Here is a 17,041-nt window from a genome sequence, read left to right on the forward strand (position 1 = left end):
AGAAATTAAAGAACAATGGATTCCAACAACATATTGAACCACTTTTCGATTTATTTATGCCTAATAACAAACGGATTGTTAGTCACATGGCACGAGAGATCAATTTACATACATAGATTTGTGATCATATAAGTAACAAAATTATGACAAGTTTAAATAATTTATTTAGCATCATATATTATACAATCTAAAGTAAAACATATCGAAGAGAAATTGAAATCCGAATGAATTTTATATATAAGAATTAGTTCACGAGCATTAATATTTGCTCTAATTTGGGTACGAAATAACATATAAAAAGTTATAATTATAATTTTATTAACGGGAAATTGGCCATAGTCCCCGGCCGTCGATTTTTTTGTGTTCAGTCCTTGGGTACTTTTTTAGTACCACATTTCCACATGAAGTGTACCACATTTCCACATGAAGTGTACCACATTTTGTATGACATAGTACCACAATTTTGTGGGTAGAGAGTGAACCCAAAGAAATATTTTGAGGAGATTTTTCACCAACTTTCTTTTTATTAACGTTGTTTGCAATTATTATTTCGAAAGAACAGCAATAAGTGTTTAAAAATTAAATTCAAATATTAAAATACCAATTTAATTTAGAAACAAACAACCAAGCAGATCATTAAATATTATTTTTCCCTAACAGTGTGCTTGGTTCTTTGTAAATATGGATTTGGATTTGGATTTGGTATTGGATTTGGAAATTCAAGTATTTGAAATTCCATTTGGTGTTTGGTTTAAAATTTAAAAATGATATTTACAAATTCATTTCTTGTTTGGAGAAAAAAAGATTCGAATTTGGAATTTTAAAATTTTAATAAGTTAGCCTTAGAAATCTTATTAAATTTGATGGGATTTGGATAAAAAAGTAATTGTCTGTTTTTAAAATCCAAATCCTACCAAATCTTATCAAATTTAATGGGATTTGAACCCATGAAATTCTAAACAAATACAAATTCTTTTTTTGAATCATCTCGTCAAACGGTGAAAATTGGATTAAATACAAATCCCATGAAATCCTCCCCAAATACTGATTGCTTTGCCAAACACACTGTAAACATTTTTCCTCCGAAGCCGAAGGATAGAGAGAGATGAGCAACGAATAGTAAGAAATATTTGAGTCTGAGTTTCCTCATATTCTTCCTGAATCCAATTTTGTTGATATTACGTTTTTTTTATTACTTTTGTAGCGATTATTTGTTCAAGCTTCTTTTAATCGGTGACTCCTCGGTCGGCAAGTCTTGTCTTCTTCTCAGATTCGCTGTACGTTTCATTACCTCCCCAATTTTGATTTAATTTCTGTTTATTTCAAGTAATTTTGGTGGATAGAGGGGTTCTGCATGCCTAATTGAGTGCATTATGTTATGGATCAAGATTTTGAGGAATAAGAAATGTAATCCATTTATAATGGCCAATGGGTGTTGCGAAAAGTTATTTTATGGAATTGAAATGAGCAATTAGACCATCGGATTATGTGTGTTATTTGTGGTTTTAGATAGAATGATCACTGTTATTGCCAAATATATATCGTTGGATCAATGTGTTCAGGATGATTCGTACGTGGACAGCTACATTAGTACCATTGGAGTTGATTTTGTAAGTTATAGCTCCAAACCTTTCCGAGTAGTCAGTGTAGCTTCTTTTCGTACAAGGGAGTTAACTTTATCATGTTGTGGGCTCTAAATGCAGAAAATCAGGACAATCGAGTTGGATGGAAAGACTATCAAACTGCAAATTGTGAGTTAATCTTACTTGAGACCGCGTTAAATCATATGTAGATAATAGCACGTGATCTTTTTTATCCTTTTGAGTTTGTGTTTGTGAAATTGCGGTTTGTGGATTCGAGTTGTTTCATACATATAGTGTTCAGAGTCTTATGATTTGAGTTGTTTCTTATTTTTTTGATCACTTTCTTCAATTGAAAAGTTTTAGCTGTTAGCACAGTATTTATGTAGCTTCTTCTATGCAATCCATAGAAGTGGAAACTCTTGTAATTGTGAGTTATGCCTGATGATTTAAATGAGCTACTCTGATGTATTAAAATTCTCTCACAACCTTTTTTTGAGAGGTGAATATTTCATTAAATGATCACCAAGGGGGTTGCTTGTCTTTAAAAAAACGCAGTTTATACACCTATTTTTAATTTGCGGATAATCTAAGAAGCAAGGTGATTTTGCTGAAACCTAAAAAGAGAATCAGATTTTCTTCAATAGAAAAATTCCAAGCTTTGCTCTCATATGTCCGATAGTACAGTGATTGTACTTTTTCAACAGTGTGATCTGTTCTATGTGGTGCTATACTAATGTTACCACTGTAATCATGAATGAAAAAGAGTAGTATACTTAATACCTAATGGTTTGTTTTTTTAAATGTATTTCAAGTGGGATACTGCAGGCCAGGAGCGGTTTCGGACTATTACTAGCAGTTACTATCGAGGAGCTCATGGGATCATTGTAAGAAAGACAACTCATAGTTATTCTTGAATTTTGTGCTTAATCACAATATTGGATTTTGTTTTGTAACTTTATTGTGAAGATATGTTGCATGCATGAATTGCAATGGTTGGAAGCATCACGGGTATTTTATTTCAAGTATTTTTACTCTTCTGAAACAATAGAAGCTATTATGCATGTACTTTGTGGTCTACGGAACAGCTATTGTAAGACTTGTTTGATGATTTCTCATTTGTCGTAAGTGCTCTTTAAGCTTCTGATTCTTAACTGAATCTTATACCATTGATTCTTTTTCTCCTCTCTCCCTTTTCTCCTTGTTTGAACTCTGTTCCTGACCTTGGTTGAATTTTTTTATGGAGTAGTCATTTCTTTCCCGGTGATGATAACTTTTTTTTAACTATATTCCACTGTGCAATACATGTAATTTACTGGCTAGGCACCAAATGTTGCAGTAAATCTAAGTAGCACTGTTCATTTTCTTCAGTTGGTTTCTAGGACATTTGTTCTTCCTCTTGTTTGGGGGTGTATTATAACCATATTATTGTGCAAATGTTGATACCTGGACCCAATACATTTTCTACCTTGTTTCTGATTTAGATTATTTATGTTTGATTTGATTAACTATTATCTGCCATCTGTTTTTTCGGTATTGATGGTCAACTGTGGTTTTTAACATCAGAATACATTTATTTTAGATTTTAAAAGTGCGTGTGTATCTAGTTTACCTTCTTTTAATGCAATAATCTTTAAATTATTGTTTACCTTGGTCTTCTGCATGCTGCATATCCATATACGTGCTGTTTCTGATTTTTTCCCTAGCCAAGTTTCTGTATCCTCTTGTATGTCAGCGCTGTGGGAAACTGTCAGGATCCTTACTAAAGGACTCTTTATTTCATTTAATTGTTTTTTGAGATAATGATGTATTGATTGTCCTAATTTCTTAAAAAGATTAATTGTACTTACTATAATCATAATAGATTGTGTATGATGTGACTGAGATGGAGAGCTTCAACAATGTTAAGCAGTGGCTTAATGAGATTGATAGATATGCAAATGATAGTGTTTGCAAGCTTTTGGTTGGCAACAAATGCGATTTAGTCGAGAGCAAAGTTGTGGACACTGCAACAGCAAAGGTAAATTCTTTATTCCTATATGTTGAGGGTATAAGTGACTTCGATTTCCTCTGGTTCTGAGTTTCTAACCAAACAATAATAATAAAAAGTAATGGGCATTGAAATTTCTAATGTGTATGTGGTGAGGCATCCTAATTTCTTCAAGTTTACTGGAATTTTTCTAAAATGTCTCGATCTTTGACTCTTTGTATTGGACTATATTTGTTCTTTTCAGTGTGATATCAGATTATTAATAATAAATAAAGAGACAGATACTTCAAATGAGATAACCATCACATCGAGTAGGAATGACAACACATGAAATGTACTCGAAACTTCCAGATAGCTTAATCTACATCTTGTTTTAATTAGAATTGTGTAGTTCTTCTGTTCAATGTTTTCAAAATCTTGGGAATATACTCACCGCTCTTTCTTTTGGTGTTTCACTTTTCCTTTATATTTGGGCTAAGATATGAGACACTTCTTGTGAACGATATGCCAAAACAGGCGGATTTTTGTTTTCACCTTTACCCTCTCCTACTTTTATTTGTACTTGATGTTCGCATATTTTCTTTCAAATGCTGTTTAATATAAAGATCTTTCCCCGCGTTTCTCAATTTGTGTCCTCGTACTGTGGACCAAAATTTGCAGGCATTCGCGGATGAGCTTGGGATTCCTTTCCTTGAGACGAGTGCAAAAGATGCTATTAATGTGGAGCAAGCTTTCTTGACTATGGCCGGTGAAATCAAGAAAAAGTAATCAGTGAACTCATCTATGCATTTATAATATTGTTGGTCTTCATTACAAGTTTTATAATTACATACTAAATTGCTCATAGCCTCGTACCAATAAGACGTGAAATTTGAGGGGGATCCTTGAGCTGTGAACTACTTTAAATCCTACTAGTTTCAACCTAAGTTTATTTGATGATGACATGTTCATGGACTGGATTTTTGTGATTTCACCTCGAATACCTACAATTTCTTCTCGCTTCCTTATAAATTTTTGAGACTGGTGAATTTATGCAGAATGGGAAACCAGCCAACCGCAGACAAGAAATCGACAGGCAGAGTTCAGATAAAGGGTCAACCAATTGAGCAGAATAGTAATTGTTGTGCTTAAGTGTTTCCTATGTGTAATTTGATGTTTAGAAGTTTGTAAAAAGATAAGAATGGTGTAATGACTACAAATGTCCTTTCAACTCCTGGTCAAATGTAAACTGCTGAACTTTGCTGTTGCATAATCCTTATTTTTTAACTTTTATTTATGGTTGCAGATATTTCTTGAATTTTTAAAATGTATAATAATAGTAGTTAGATAAGTTGGTATGTGAAAATATTACAATTAAAAACATTCTCGTCTAATATAGTTAAAATCTTAATTATTTACGTTGATTTTTTTCTTATGTTGTAGTTTTTGGAGTTTGTTATTTACTAACTTAAAATAAAGCTGTCAAACTTTTGTTATTCAAAAGTCTTGTGTGATGCAACACCTAATAATTGTGGTGGATTGCTTTTGACTAATTTTCTCTAACATAACATTTGGATGTAAAAATGTAATTTTTGGTTAACAAAAATTTAATTTTCAACAATACCATTTATTTACAAAGAATTCACGTTTAAATTAAATAATTGATAGTGTATGTAGAATATTTTAACTCCAGACCCAGTGTCATTACTCACTACTGATGATAAATATTCAAATTTTAGGAGGCCATGCCTCGGTTTCCACATCGCTACCTCCAACTTTATTTGGTTGGATCATTGATCAAGGCCATTAAAATTGAATTTAATTTTCTACTTGATAACTGTTGATTTATACTCCAATGACACTTTTACTTCGTGGAATTTATTCTCAACTCCCAACCTTAAACATTTCATGCTTTAGATCGCTGTACAAAATGTGACATGGGCAGAATAAACAAGAAAGGGCGTAGAGGGTTTGATTACACTCTCATGCCAAGTTTATTTCGGTTTTTTAGTCAAATTTTTTTTTGAATTCAAAAGTCTGCATGTGAAAGTACTACTAATTAGACTCTATGCAACTGTCTGTCCTATTATATTCTCATTTCACTAACAAGCTGATTGACACCGGTCTGTCTGTTTCTTTCTTCACTTTCAGCAAAGCCAATGGAAATGCTGTGGACTTATTCAAGTTATTTGGCAACAAAAAATCGAATGTCCTTGGGTGAGTTGAGTTACCTACATTTTGCCCTTGAAGAAAACAATCTCATTTCTATCTTCATTTCAGAAATCTTGAGCTTTGACTGGTGTCATTTCTTGGTTGATTTCAGAAAACGGAAAGCAGAGTGGGATGACTTTGAACCCAGCCATATATCGAACGAGGAAGTGGTGGACGCTCTTGAGGCAAAACGAGTAATCGATGACATGAAATTAGTTTTAATGCAATATTTATTCCATGAACAGGATTTTACGTTTTCATCTACGCATTTTTTTTTTAACCATTTTTATGATAAATTTACACAATGGGTTCACAGCAATTATTCTAGTGAGCATAATCATAAAATCTAATATTACTTTAATCTGAAAAATAAACAAATATCATAAAAGTTAAAAACGAAACTATCCTAATTAAATAATGAGTAACGCTGAGTTNTATATAGTCGTAGACGAGACGAGGTTTCTAGAAGGTGAGAGCAGAGTCATAAACCTAACACCCTTCTTCTCTTATCTCCTTCCCCTCCACCAAATCGCTACTCGCTCATCCTTCCACCGTCTCCAATTTCTAGGTTCCCCACTCGTCTATCAACCCTAAAGCAGTTTAGAATCCGATTTGCAAATCATGGCTTCATCCACAGCTCAAATTCACGCCCTTGGTGCTACCACTCACTTCACTTCCTCAAACAGACCGAACAATCCTGGCAAGACTGTGTTTTTTGGGACGAAGCTCAACAACTCGGTGTCATTTGGTCTCAATCTCAAGAGCAAGGTCAGAGGTGGCAACCGTCACTTCCGAGTGGTTGCGGAGAAAGTTGTGGGGATTGATCTCGGGACGACGAATTCTGCGGTGGCGGCGATGGAGGGAGGGAAGCCGACGATTGTGACTAACGCTGAGGGTCAGCGAACTACTCCGTCTGTGGTTGCATATACGAAGGCCGGAGATAGGCTGGTTGGGCAAATTGCAAAGCGGCAGGCGGTGGTGAACCCCCAGAATACCTTCTTCTCGGTGAAGAGGTTTATTGGGAGGAAGATGTCTGAGGTGGATGAGGAGTCGAAGCAGGTTTCTTACAATGTGGTAAGGGATGAGAACGGGAATGTTAAGCTCGATTGTCCTGCAATTGGGAAACAGTTTGCTGCTGAGGAAATCTCGGCTCAGGTGTGTATATAATACCTACTTGTCATTTCCGCCTTTATAACGAAAGTGGTCATTCTATGTCTTTCTTGATGAGAAAGCTATTCACTATGTCGAAGTTGATGAGGTTTCTGTAGAATTTTATTGGAAAAGGATGTCCTTTTGTTGAGGTCAAGTTGATTGCATCAAATTCAGTGCGAATTTTTAGTTTATGAACTTCGTAAATATGTTTTTGAAATTTGAGTGCTTAGTTTGTTTGACGCATGTTCTTGGAGTTAAAGAGTATTTAATATTTTATCCCGCGAACAATTTTTTTCCTCTTGTGCATGTAAACTTTGAGATCAATGATAGTGCACCTTCAGGCACACTGCTTTAGCACCTAACGACTGAGTATTGGTGTGAATAATGCATCTTATAGTTGTTCTCTAGTTCAATTAGTGGTCGGTTTAACTTTTTTCCTATATATTAATATGATAATTGTGCTGTATAATATGCCAAAGGATGGTTTTAAGCAATGCTTCTTTCGCTCTCTGGCTTTAGGTTTTGAGGAAGCTTGTGGATGATGCTTCGAAGTTTTTGAATGACAAGGTCACTAAAGCTGTGGTCACTGTTCCTGCTTACTTCAATGATTCTCAGAGAACTGCAACCAAAGATGCTGGTCGTATCGCTGGCTTAGAAGTTCTCCGTATTATAAATGAGCCCACTGCAGCATCATTGGCCTATGGTTTTGAGAAGAAAAGCAATGAAACTATTCTAGTTTTTGATCTTGGAGGTGGTACTTTTGATGTTTCAGGTGAGGAATGTCTCATTTATTTTCTAGCTCAACCCTTGTCTCGGTTCCCCATTTTCTGTTGTTCAACTGAAGCATGATTGTCATCTTACCTGTTCTTTTTGTTGTTTAAAATAGTGTCCATCTTTTTTTCTTTAATTCTTTTGCATTAATTTCTGTGTTAGCTTAACTGCTCAAGCATCAGTTTTTGTCATGCCATATTTAAAATGGTAGAATTCTTTACTTGTGCAAGAGTGCTCAATTGTGTCATGAAAATTCTAGTTGAGGCCCGTGAACAAGCTATAAGAAACATTGCTATTCTTTTGGATGCGTTCATTGGCTATTTTATCGCCTCCAAATATATTGTGAACTAGTGTTTGATTTGAGATACCATTGTCTAGTGTGTTCAATAGTTCATGAATGTTTAGGCCGTTGACATGAAGTTATTTTTAATTTTCCTTCGTTCTTTTTATTAGTTCTTGAGGTTGGTGATGGTGTGTTTGAGGTGCTGTCTACTTCTGGAGATACACATGCGTTCATTAGTTCATGAATGTTTAGGCCGTTGACATGAAGTTATTTTTAATTTTCCTTCGTTCTTTTGATTAGTTCTTGAGGTTGGTGATGGTGTGTTTGAGGTGCTGTCTACTTCTGGAGATACACATCTTGGTGGTGATGACTTTGACAAGGTTCAGATTTCTTATTGCTAATTCTTTGAAGATGACTCTCCATTTTCTTCATGCATATTTAATTTTACAACTGCATTTTGTTGATGATGTCATTCACTTTTTTGGATTTCATCCAGAGAATTGTTGATTGGCTTGCTGCAAGTTTCAAAAAGGATGAGGGGATAGATCTTTTGAAGGACAAGCAAGCTCTTCAGCGTTTAACTGAGACAGCTGAGAAGGCTAAGATGGAATTGTCATCTTTGACGCAAACTAATATCAGGCATGTTTAATGTTCAAAATTCGCTGACACCCTTGCAACTTCTTACATGCTTAATTGTTCACGTTGTTTTCTTCGTTTTGCTAGTTTGCCTTTCATTACTGCCACTGCTGATGGCCCTAAACATATTGAAACAACTATTACACGTGCTAAATTTGAGGAGTTGTGCTCAGATTTACTGGACAGGTCAGCTCAATCATCTGTGTGAATAATTAGCATGTTGTGATTATATAATATTTTGCAACTTATTGGAGGAAACCGTTTCCTTATCAGACTCAAAACACCTGTTCAAAATTCATTGAGGGATGCGAAGCTGTCTTTCAGTGACATTGACGAAGTTATCCTTGTTGGTGGTTCCACACGTATTCCAGCTGTTCAGGAACTTGTTAAGAAATTGACTGGAAAGGACCCAAATGTTACTGTCAACCCAGATGAAGTTGTTGCCCTTGGAGCAGCAGTTCAGGTTTGAGCATACCCTGTTTTAGCTGTCTTATTCTGGCTGGGTAACGACGTAACGTCGTTTGACAAACATTCTTGCTTATTTTATTTGTTTAGGCTGGTGTTTTGGCGGGAGATGTTAGCGATATAGTCCTTCTGGATGTAACCCCACTATCTTTGGGGTTGGAAACACTTGGTGGGGTAATGACCAAGATTATTCCTCGAAATACCACTTTGCCTACTTCAAAATCAGAGGTGTTCTCGACAGCAGCTGATGGTCAGACTAGTGTTGAGATTAATGTTCTTCAAGGCGAGAGAGAGTTTGTTAGAGATAACAAATCTTTAGGCAGCTTCCGTCTTGATGGAATTCCCCCAGCCCCTCGTGGGGTTCCTCAAATTGAGGTTAAATTTGACATTGATGCCAATGGAATACTCTCTGTCGCTGCCATTGACAAGGGAACTGGGAAAAAGCAAGATATCACCATTACCGGTGCCAGCACATTGCCTAGTGATGAGGTAAGAGTTTTTTATGATGTCTTCACCATATCACATGCTTTTACAACCACTACAGCAGCAAGCTAAATTTGAGCTAATGAAATGAAAGTCTGCTTTTTAACTTTGACTCCTATTAAACCCTCGTTAATTACTTATCTGGAAACTTGCAATTTTTCCCCAATCCTGATCCAGTGCGCTCTTATGTGTTACTACAGGTGCAGAGAATGGTTAATGAAGCTGAAAAATTTGCAAAAGAAGACAAGGAGAAGAGAGATGCCATAGACACTAAAAATCAGGCTGATTCTGTAGTTTACCAGACGGAGAAGCAATTGAAGGAACTTGGAGACAAAGTTCCTCCCCCAGTAAAAGAAAAGGTTGAGGCAAAACTTGGAGAACTTAAGGATGCCATTTCTGGTGGCTCAACCCAAGCAATGAAGGATGCAATGAGTGCTCTAAATCAAGAGGTTATGCAGCTTGGCCAATCATTATATAACCAACCAGGTGCCACACCTGGTACCGGCCCCACACCTGGAGGAGGAGCTACCTCTTCGGAATCATCAGGCAAGGGACCTGAAGGAGATGTCATCGATGCCGACTTCACGGATAGCAAATGAGGGGACATGAGACAGATATCAAGCCTGGTCAGCGATCTTAACCTCCTATCATTCCTTGTGTTTATACGAGAATATTTTTGCTCGATTTTGATGGAGACGGTGTTTGAGCAAATTTAGTTATTACAACACAGTATGAGAGTTTTTGAACATCCTAATGTTTTAATCTTCCAGATTGTATCATCTGCCAACATCAACGATGGATTTGGAAGTTTCATATAGTAAATTCTGCATTTCACTGTTCTGTTCACCGCAATGTTTACTTGAGTGTGTACTGGGTTGTTTGTAGCTAGTTTCATTTTTCAAAGTTTTTTATTATATTAGCGTACTTATTATACATGTCTGTTTGTTTCATTCTTAACATCACACAATACTCGATCATTAGGTACGTGAGCTGCTTTATTAGCAATATCTGAGTGATAAAAGAACAAATTATCAGAGTATTTATCCCGGAATCTCTTATAAGAGTTTGTTGGAGATGTTTTCATGCACAAGACAAGTATGCGATACCGATTAAATAACGGCGAAAGTAAATTTAAACCCATAAAGCAATGTTTCATACTGTTATCACTTTTTAAATGGGAATTTAACGATCAGAATTTTCACGTCAAATATATTTGATTAAAAGCACGAGAGGAAAAAAAATCATGGCGCAACAACGATCATGAAAAACACCTTCGTATTCTAACTTTCATGCCCGGAAGTGTTAACTTGGGCAAAATACAATTATAGACAAGTTTGGAATAAAAACAGTAAAATGCAAATAAAACAGAATGTGTCCGGTTTCGAAGCAGAAACTGACCAAAAATATAGTGTTCTCACTGTCGGTGAGATCAAACTACTTGGTAATTTTCAGTGGACAACTGAGTTCTCTGTGAAAACTTTGGCGGATTCCCTCCTCTCGATGGCAAAACGTTAACTACCTGCCATAATTGAAATCAGTTAAATTACAAAACTAACTGAGAGGACGTGCTGCATTCAAAAAAGGATTGCAACTCTGTTCTACATTCAACGAGTCATTTGGCGATGAATATAGTAATCAAAGTATTACTGTAACAAAGGGAATGGAGAGAAAAACCTTCAGATCACTGAAAGTGCTTGAAGAAGTAAAACGCACAGAAATTGGGAATAACTCGGAAGTATCTACTGCAGGAATGACGAATTCCATAGATCCACTGCAAGGGTATCCAATTTTCGATTAAAACTGAATAAGAACACTATGAAACATCAAATGAAGTAAATTTGTAGCGAACTAACCTGCGGTTTGAGTTATCAATAAGCACAATAGACCACTCTAAAATAGATTTTTTGGGATCATACCTGCAATTTATATCAACAATGTTCACATATGCTTGATATTCAGAATATATGCAACTAATTTAATTTTAATCTATGTCAGAAACTTCTCTAGCATGAATCCCTCATGCAACAAACACAAATCCCTATAATGCCAACATTCAAATCTAGTCATAATTTAAAGTTTTAAACAAATATCTGCACATTCAAGTAACTTAAGTTGAAACTATACCAGACACCATGCGGCAAAGGAAACTCAATGAATCCTGCCTATAGCACAAAGATCATATGTGAATAAAAATAAATCCTCACCTCCACTCTCCATCAATTTGTTGTACTTTTGGTGGATCTCGCAGAGCAGGAAGAGGAATTGAAATCACAACATTCTGTAGATCAAACATAGTTGGAACTTCATACTCCAAATTCACATAGGTTTCATTTCCAGAAAGAGAAGGCCAGCAGTTTACTGCAAGATTACAAATGAAGAAGCTGATAAATGAAATTTATATATCTATATGTATATATTACTGTGAAAAGGGGAACACTAAAAACAAAGCTCACTTGACAGAGGCAAATAAGACTCATCTGCACTTTGCATTCTCCACTTCAACAGACTAACACCATCACCTGATTGGCCAGTAGGAAATGGCCTATTTGGATCCTTGAGACCTAAAATATTTTCACCGGAAAACAATTCCTTGTTGACATTGGGGTGAGTTTTAAACAGAATTCCTGGATTACCACCAGTTTCTATCTGAAAATTGAACCAAAATCAAATATGTATAAAATATATACTCTATACATACAAACACAACGCTGAAACTTCTTGGAACAAGAAAGCAACAAGGTAAAGGGTCAATAAGGATGAAGTATGTTCGAGAAAAAAACTAGAGACCTGAACTTGGATGTGTCCATCCTCTTGGTTGAGTAATTGGAGTGACAAGGTACCCTGCAGATCAAAGTTTCCAATACCACCATCCTGTTTTAAAGTTACATTAAGCTTTTCTTCCACAGATAACGTAACAGGATCACTTGGTGGTGGAGCAGCTATTTTGGACCGACCAATACTTGGTCTGACATCTTCAACAATCACTTCACCTTCAGCTTTGAGAGATTCCAAAAATTGGTTGGCCCTTTGGGTTTTCCCTAGTTGCATACCAAGACCTTTAGGTGGAGCTGAAGCAGAAGCTGAAGCAGGAGGACGTCCTAATCATAGAAGTTCCAAAGCAACATAATTAGCCAATACTCAAATCATTTATAAGCATCTCAAGACCAATATATGCCAGGAAAAACATGTAGCAGTAACAGGGCACCAGTAACCACTTGAAATCATCTTAAGAAACTATAAACAGGACCATAGGTTATCACAGTGACAGTCTTTGTTTGCATATAAATGACACATCAAGATTGTTCCAACCAAAGAACGATAAGTTTATAATAGGTGTCAACAGCCCGGAGTTATCTCAAAAGGAAACTACAGCTATGTTATGTCTTCTTTTGCTGCATCAAAAGCCTCCGTGATAAATAAAATAGCCCATGAGAAGACATGAAAAGACCGTTCGATTTGCCATTCATATCATGCTACAAAATATTGGACATCACTTTGTTGTATTACTCTTCATGAAATTGTAAAGGAACGGTAAGACCTATAAGTACAGTAAAAAAACTACCTGGAGCTGAGCACACAGACTATGACTATGGTTGGAATGTTAGATTCAACTATCTACTTGCTCCATGTCTCTTCCTCTTTCCCACATCAATAAAAGAAAAGAACTAGGAAAATGTACAGAAATAGAATAATACCCTACCAAATAAATAGATCCATTTTTATTTATTGAATTGTCATATGATTCCGCATATTCCTGCAATTTCATCTTTTAATTGAATGCAATTACCAGCTATAAAACAATTGCCGCAAGGATAAGGTAGAGAATGAAGAAAAACTTCGAATTCCTATAAAATAGGTTACGTGTTAAGTCATGCAAGTTATTTTAACATAAAATTTGAATTAAAGGTGGTGAAAATCAACAAGCATCACCAACAAAGATTTTACGTGGCATAATAATCTTATTCATGAAGCAGAGGATTTAACTAGTTTTTCAACAAGGTAAAACTAACACATACCTTTGGGCTTAGAGGACAGGGATTCCATGTCAGTACTTAATCCAAAGCCTGAACCACTTCCAAAACCACCACCATTACTGGATATACCGGTGTCACTGCCAAAGCCACCATCAATTCTGCCAGAACCCATTGACTGCATAGACATAAATCCTCCTTTCTCACCCCTATTCTTCTCGATCTAAATAAAATTCACAAAACAGATTAGTGTACTGGTGCCAAAGAAAGAGCATTGCTACTTTAGTTCCGATCCATCACCTTATTTTTGTCAATCTCGCTAGCTTTGCGCTTCATGACATCCTTGGTTTCATTGATCTTGCTTTGTAGTACCAGCTTGTGCAATCTCTCTTCATGACTTTCCATCTCACAGTACTGTTTAACTTGTGCAACTGTGACATTCTCTTTGTGTCCAAGTGAGATCACTTCATCAAATGCAAAAAGAATCTCAAAAGCTGTCTTCCCAATGCCCTCTTCATCGAGGGAGTACGAGTATTCAGGCACCTAAAAAGCCGTTAAGGAAATAATACCAAACTTATAAAAACAACAATCATGTGAGAAATTTTCTGTAGAGTTCCATCCATTGTGCTGACAATTGCTTGAAAACCGAAAAGCATTGAAGAATCCAGCAATTTGTGCACAACATTTTTTTCTTTTTCATTTCCCAACGGAAATCAATAAGCAAGACTGATATGAAAGAGCAGTAAATTAAACAAGATCAATAGTGAAGGTGCATATTAAAAACAACAAAATTTTCAGCTTAACCATATTATCACCTACTAAAAAGGATACTAGTTTTGAAAGTAGCCTCAATGTCTCCAAATCTTCAAGAATGTTGCTCTGCTTATTCGTGACAAGAAGCAAGTACAGGGACTCTATCGGCTGGTAGACATAACGGACATTTTCAGTCTCAACATATGTGTGCTGTTTTCCAGTTCCGACCAATTTAGGGAAGGCTGCCAGATATCCCTCAATTCGTATACGAGACATATCAACAAACTGCCTTGAAACAAGGGCTGTGGAAGACATAAAAGAATAAAGTTAAGCATGGTCAGTCAATCACCCCACAGAAAAAAAATACAAAAATATGACTTAATTATGAGGTACAAATAAAAAATGATGATTAACAAACTTACATCATACAAAGCTATAAAATAAAGGGGACAAAAAAGGGTATTACAAAGGGAGGATAATTCAACAGGGAGCAAAAAACCATAACAAAAAATTGTTACCATATCACAGTAAGATCACTGAAAAGAACAACAAACAAAAAAGATAAATACCATATCACAGTAAGATCACTGAAAAGAACAACAAACAAAAAAGATAAAATATACAAGAGATAAGCAGCATAAAGCTAATAAAAACTTGGCCAAACTCAAATTCATCGATGACCATAAAATACAACCAAGGGCCAATGAATAAATAACGAAATGCAATGCCTTGGAATCATAAGAAAAGTGGTTGAAATCAATTTTATTATACCTCTTCACACCAGTTAGTCTCAATAGGAAAGTACTGAGACTATCGAGTGACTTTTAGAATCACTTCTACATCAAGTCTACAACCTCTTATACAACTACGGGACCAATTTATGCATAAACCATTCACCTTAAAATAAATTGACCTCGACATTGGAAACAATTACAAAATAAAATTCATAACAGGAAGAACAAAGCCGAAAAACATGTCCAGGATAACAGGCCATCTCCTTATTCAAAATATTGTAAAACACGGCAGCAGAACCTTTTCCTGATGCATCTTTTCTCTATTTCTTATCTGGATAAAGGCCTCACAATAATAAACACTACCTTGAAGTCACATAGAAGTTTATATAACATTCAAATTCCCAATCATATCATCCCCAAAATCTCGGAAAGATGAGTCGGTAACCTGTGAGCATATGCAAACCATACCATACTAGTAATTACGATGCTTAGGACAGTAGTCAGTCATATCATAGAACCACAATCGAAATTGATACTTTTAATATTGAAAAATTAGTATTTTGTAAGTGACCATCTAATCTATACGTTTTTAAGGATGTTGGAAAAATTCCCTACGGCCAAGACAGAGGTTTTATATTGATTTACAGCTCGCAGAGGTGTTATCTTCAACATTGATACTTGATAGTGCTAATAATGTTGCTTCACAGTAGATAGTTGGAATCTTAGTTTCGAAACTTGAAAATAGGCACTCAGGGTCAGAATTCAGGCATCAGGGGTATCCAGCGTTAATTAACCACCGGGGAGCCAGATAAGTAGATTTTGAAGAGGTGCTCGACTCATAGATGGGGTAAGCCACTTACATTGATTACCTTAGTGTCAATCTTTAGTTCCAGCATGTTGTCACTTGATTTACAGATTTATGCCAATGCTGTCAAGTTTTACCGGTTGGATTGTGTTTGAACGAATAATTATCAATAATATCACCCTACTACTGGAACCGAACCAAGTAAAAAATCTAGAATATTGACATTGAAAAATTTAGACACCCACCTTTGCCAGATTTGCTGATGATGCTCGCCGCAAGCACAACCTGCATTACATTCAAATAACCAGTCATAAAAATATAAATAAATACCAACGTAATACATAAAGAAATTGAAGTCAAAACTTACCATCTTGTCACTCTCAAATTCCACTAAGTCACCACTCGAGAAAATAAAATGACAAAACAATTCCCCAACAACACCTGAAATGCCAAACAAGAGACTTCAGTTCCGGAAGAATTCCGGCAAAACCACGACTCCAATACAAAACAATAAAATATTCGAGAAGACCAGATCTGGATCAGCAACATAAGTTTTTTATCTGAAAAATGCAGAAATTTAACTTTTGTATTCGTCAACGTAGCGGAGATCACATAATTTTATATCAAACAGCGTTCCCAAAGTTTTGTTCCCGGATTAATGTAACCAAAACAAAACATCAAGGAGATCAGCATGATTCTGAACAAATCAGAATTCGAATCACACAAAACCCTAGAGTTTGAACCCCATCAAAAACGAATTTTTAACATACCAGTGAAATCACCAGAGCGAGCCACAGAGCTGCGAGTCGAGAATAATAAATAAACCGAGAGCAATATCACTGAACAAATCAGAATTGGTAGTTCATCAAATTTCTACGTTTTTAAAAAACGTGTCAGTATTTGTTTTTATCATAAATTAGTAGGACTAGGAATAAATGGTTGGTGATTTTGTTATTATATATTATAAAATATTTTAGTTTCAAAAAATATATATTATAATTTATACCGATGGACTTGTTTTGTTGATTAACGAAATCAGTCTATTTGACTAAAAAAGAAAATGGATTGGAATGGAATAACATATAAAGAATATCATATTTTATCCAAATAAATTGCTACATTTTACTATTACTAGTTTTTTTTTAAAACAATTAAGGTCAAAAAAATATTGGCGAAATTACTCTTTCGTACATTTATAAAATAGGTATATATATATTTGTTTAAATGA

At 35.5% G+C, this 17,041-nt stretch overlaps 3 protein-coding genes across 3 annotated transcripts; 2 read left to right on the forward strand and 1 right to left on the reverse strand.

The window, feature by feature from the left end:
- The first annotated feature begins 1,004 nt into the window (after positions 1–1,004).
- Positions 1,005–4,842, forward strand: LOC140960050 (ras-related protein RABD1-like). The gene is made up of 8 exons (XM_073418165.1): positions 1,005–1,119; positions 1,205–1,277; positions 1,563–1,610; positions 1,704–1,751; positions 2,396–2,467; positions 3,445–3,600; positions 4,231–4,334; positions 4,608–4,842. Exons 1-8 carry the CDS (start codon positions 1,106–1,108, stop codon positions 4,699–4,701), a joined length of 609 nt encoding a protein of 202 aa, XP_073274266.1. The 5' UTR covers positions 1,005–1,105; the 3' UTR covers positions 4,702–4,842.
- A 1,367-nt stretch (positions 4,843–6,209) lies between these two features.
- LOC140958895 (stromal 70 kDa heat shock-related protein, chloroplastic-like) lies at positions 6,210–10,396 on the forward strand. Its single transcript, XM_073416482.1, has 8 exons — positions 6,210–6,915; positions 7,432–7,684; positions 8,267–8,346; positions 8,463–8,605; positions 8,690–8,788; positions 8,876–9,065; positions 9,158–9,556; positions 9,751–10,396. The coding sequence occupies exons 1-8, from the start codon at positions 6,382–6,384 to the stop codon at positions 10,147–10,149; spliced, it is 2,097 nt and encodes a 698-aa protein (XP_073272583.1). The 5' UTR covers positions 6,210–6,381; the 3' UTR covers positions 10,150–10,396.
- Positions 10,397–10,811: 415 nt separating this feature from the next.
- LOC140959569 (coatomer subunit delta-like) lies at positions 10,812–16,668 on the reverse strand. The gene is made up of 12 exons (XM_073417476.1): positions 16,584–16,668; positions 16,181–16,254; positions 16,059–16,098; positions 14,353–14,576; positions 13,822–14,064; positions 13,567–13,744; positions 12,338–12,648; positions 12,004–12,196; positions 11,755–11,908; positions 11,404–11,466; positions 11,225–11,321; positions 10,812–11,069 (listed from the first exon to the last, which is right to left on the reverse strand). Exons 2-12 carry the CDS (start codon positions 16,181–16,183, stop codon positions 10,980–10,982), a joined length of 1,596 nt encoding a protein of 531 aa, XP_073273577.1. The 5' UTR covers positions 16,184–16,254; positions 16,584–16,668; the 3' UTR covers positions 10,812–10,979.
- Positions 16,669–17,041: the final 373 nt, after the last annotated feature.

Source organism: Primulina huaijiensis, chromosome 15 (assembly GCF_012295235.1).
Source record: "Primulina huaijiensis isolate GDHJ02 chromosome 15, ASM1229523v2, whole genome shotgun sequence".
In the NCBI taxonomy this organism is placed as follows: domain Eukaryota; kingdom Viridiplantae; phylum Streptophyta; class Magnoliopsida; order Lamiales; family Gesneriaceae; genus Primulina; species Primulina huaijiensis.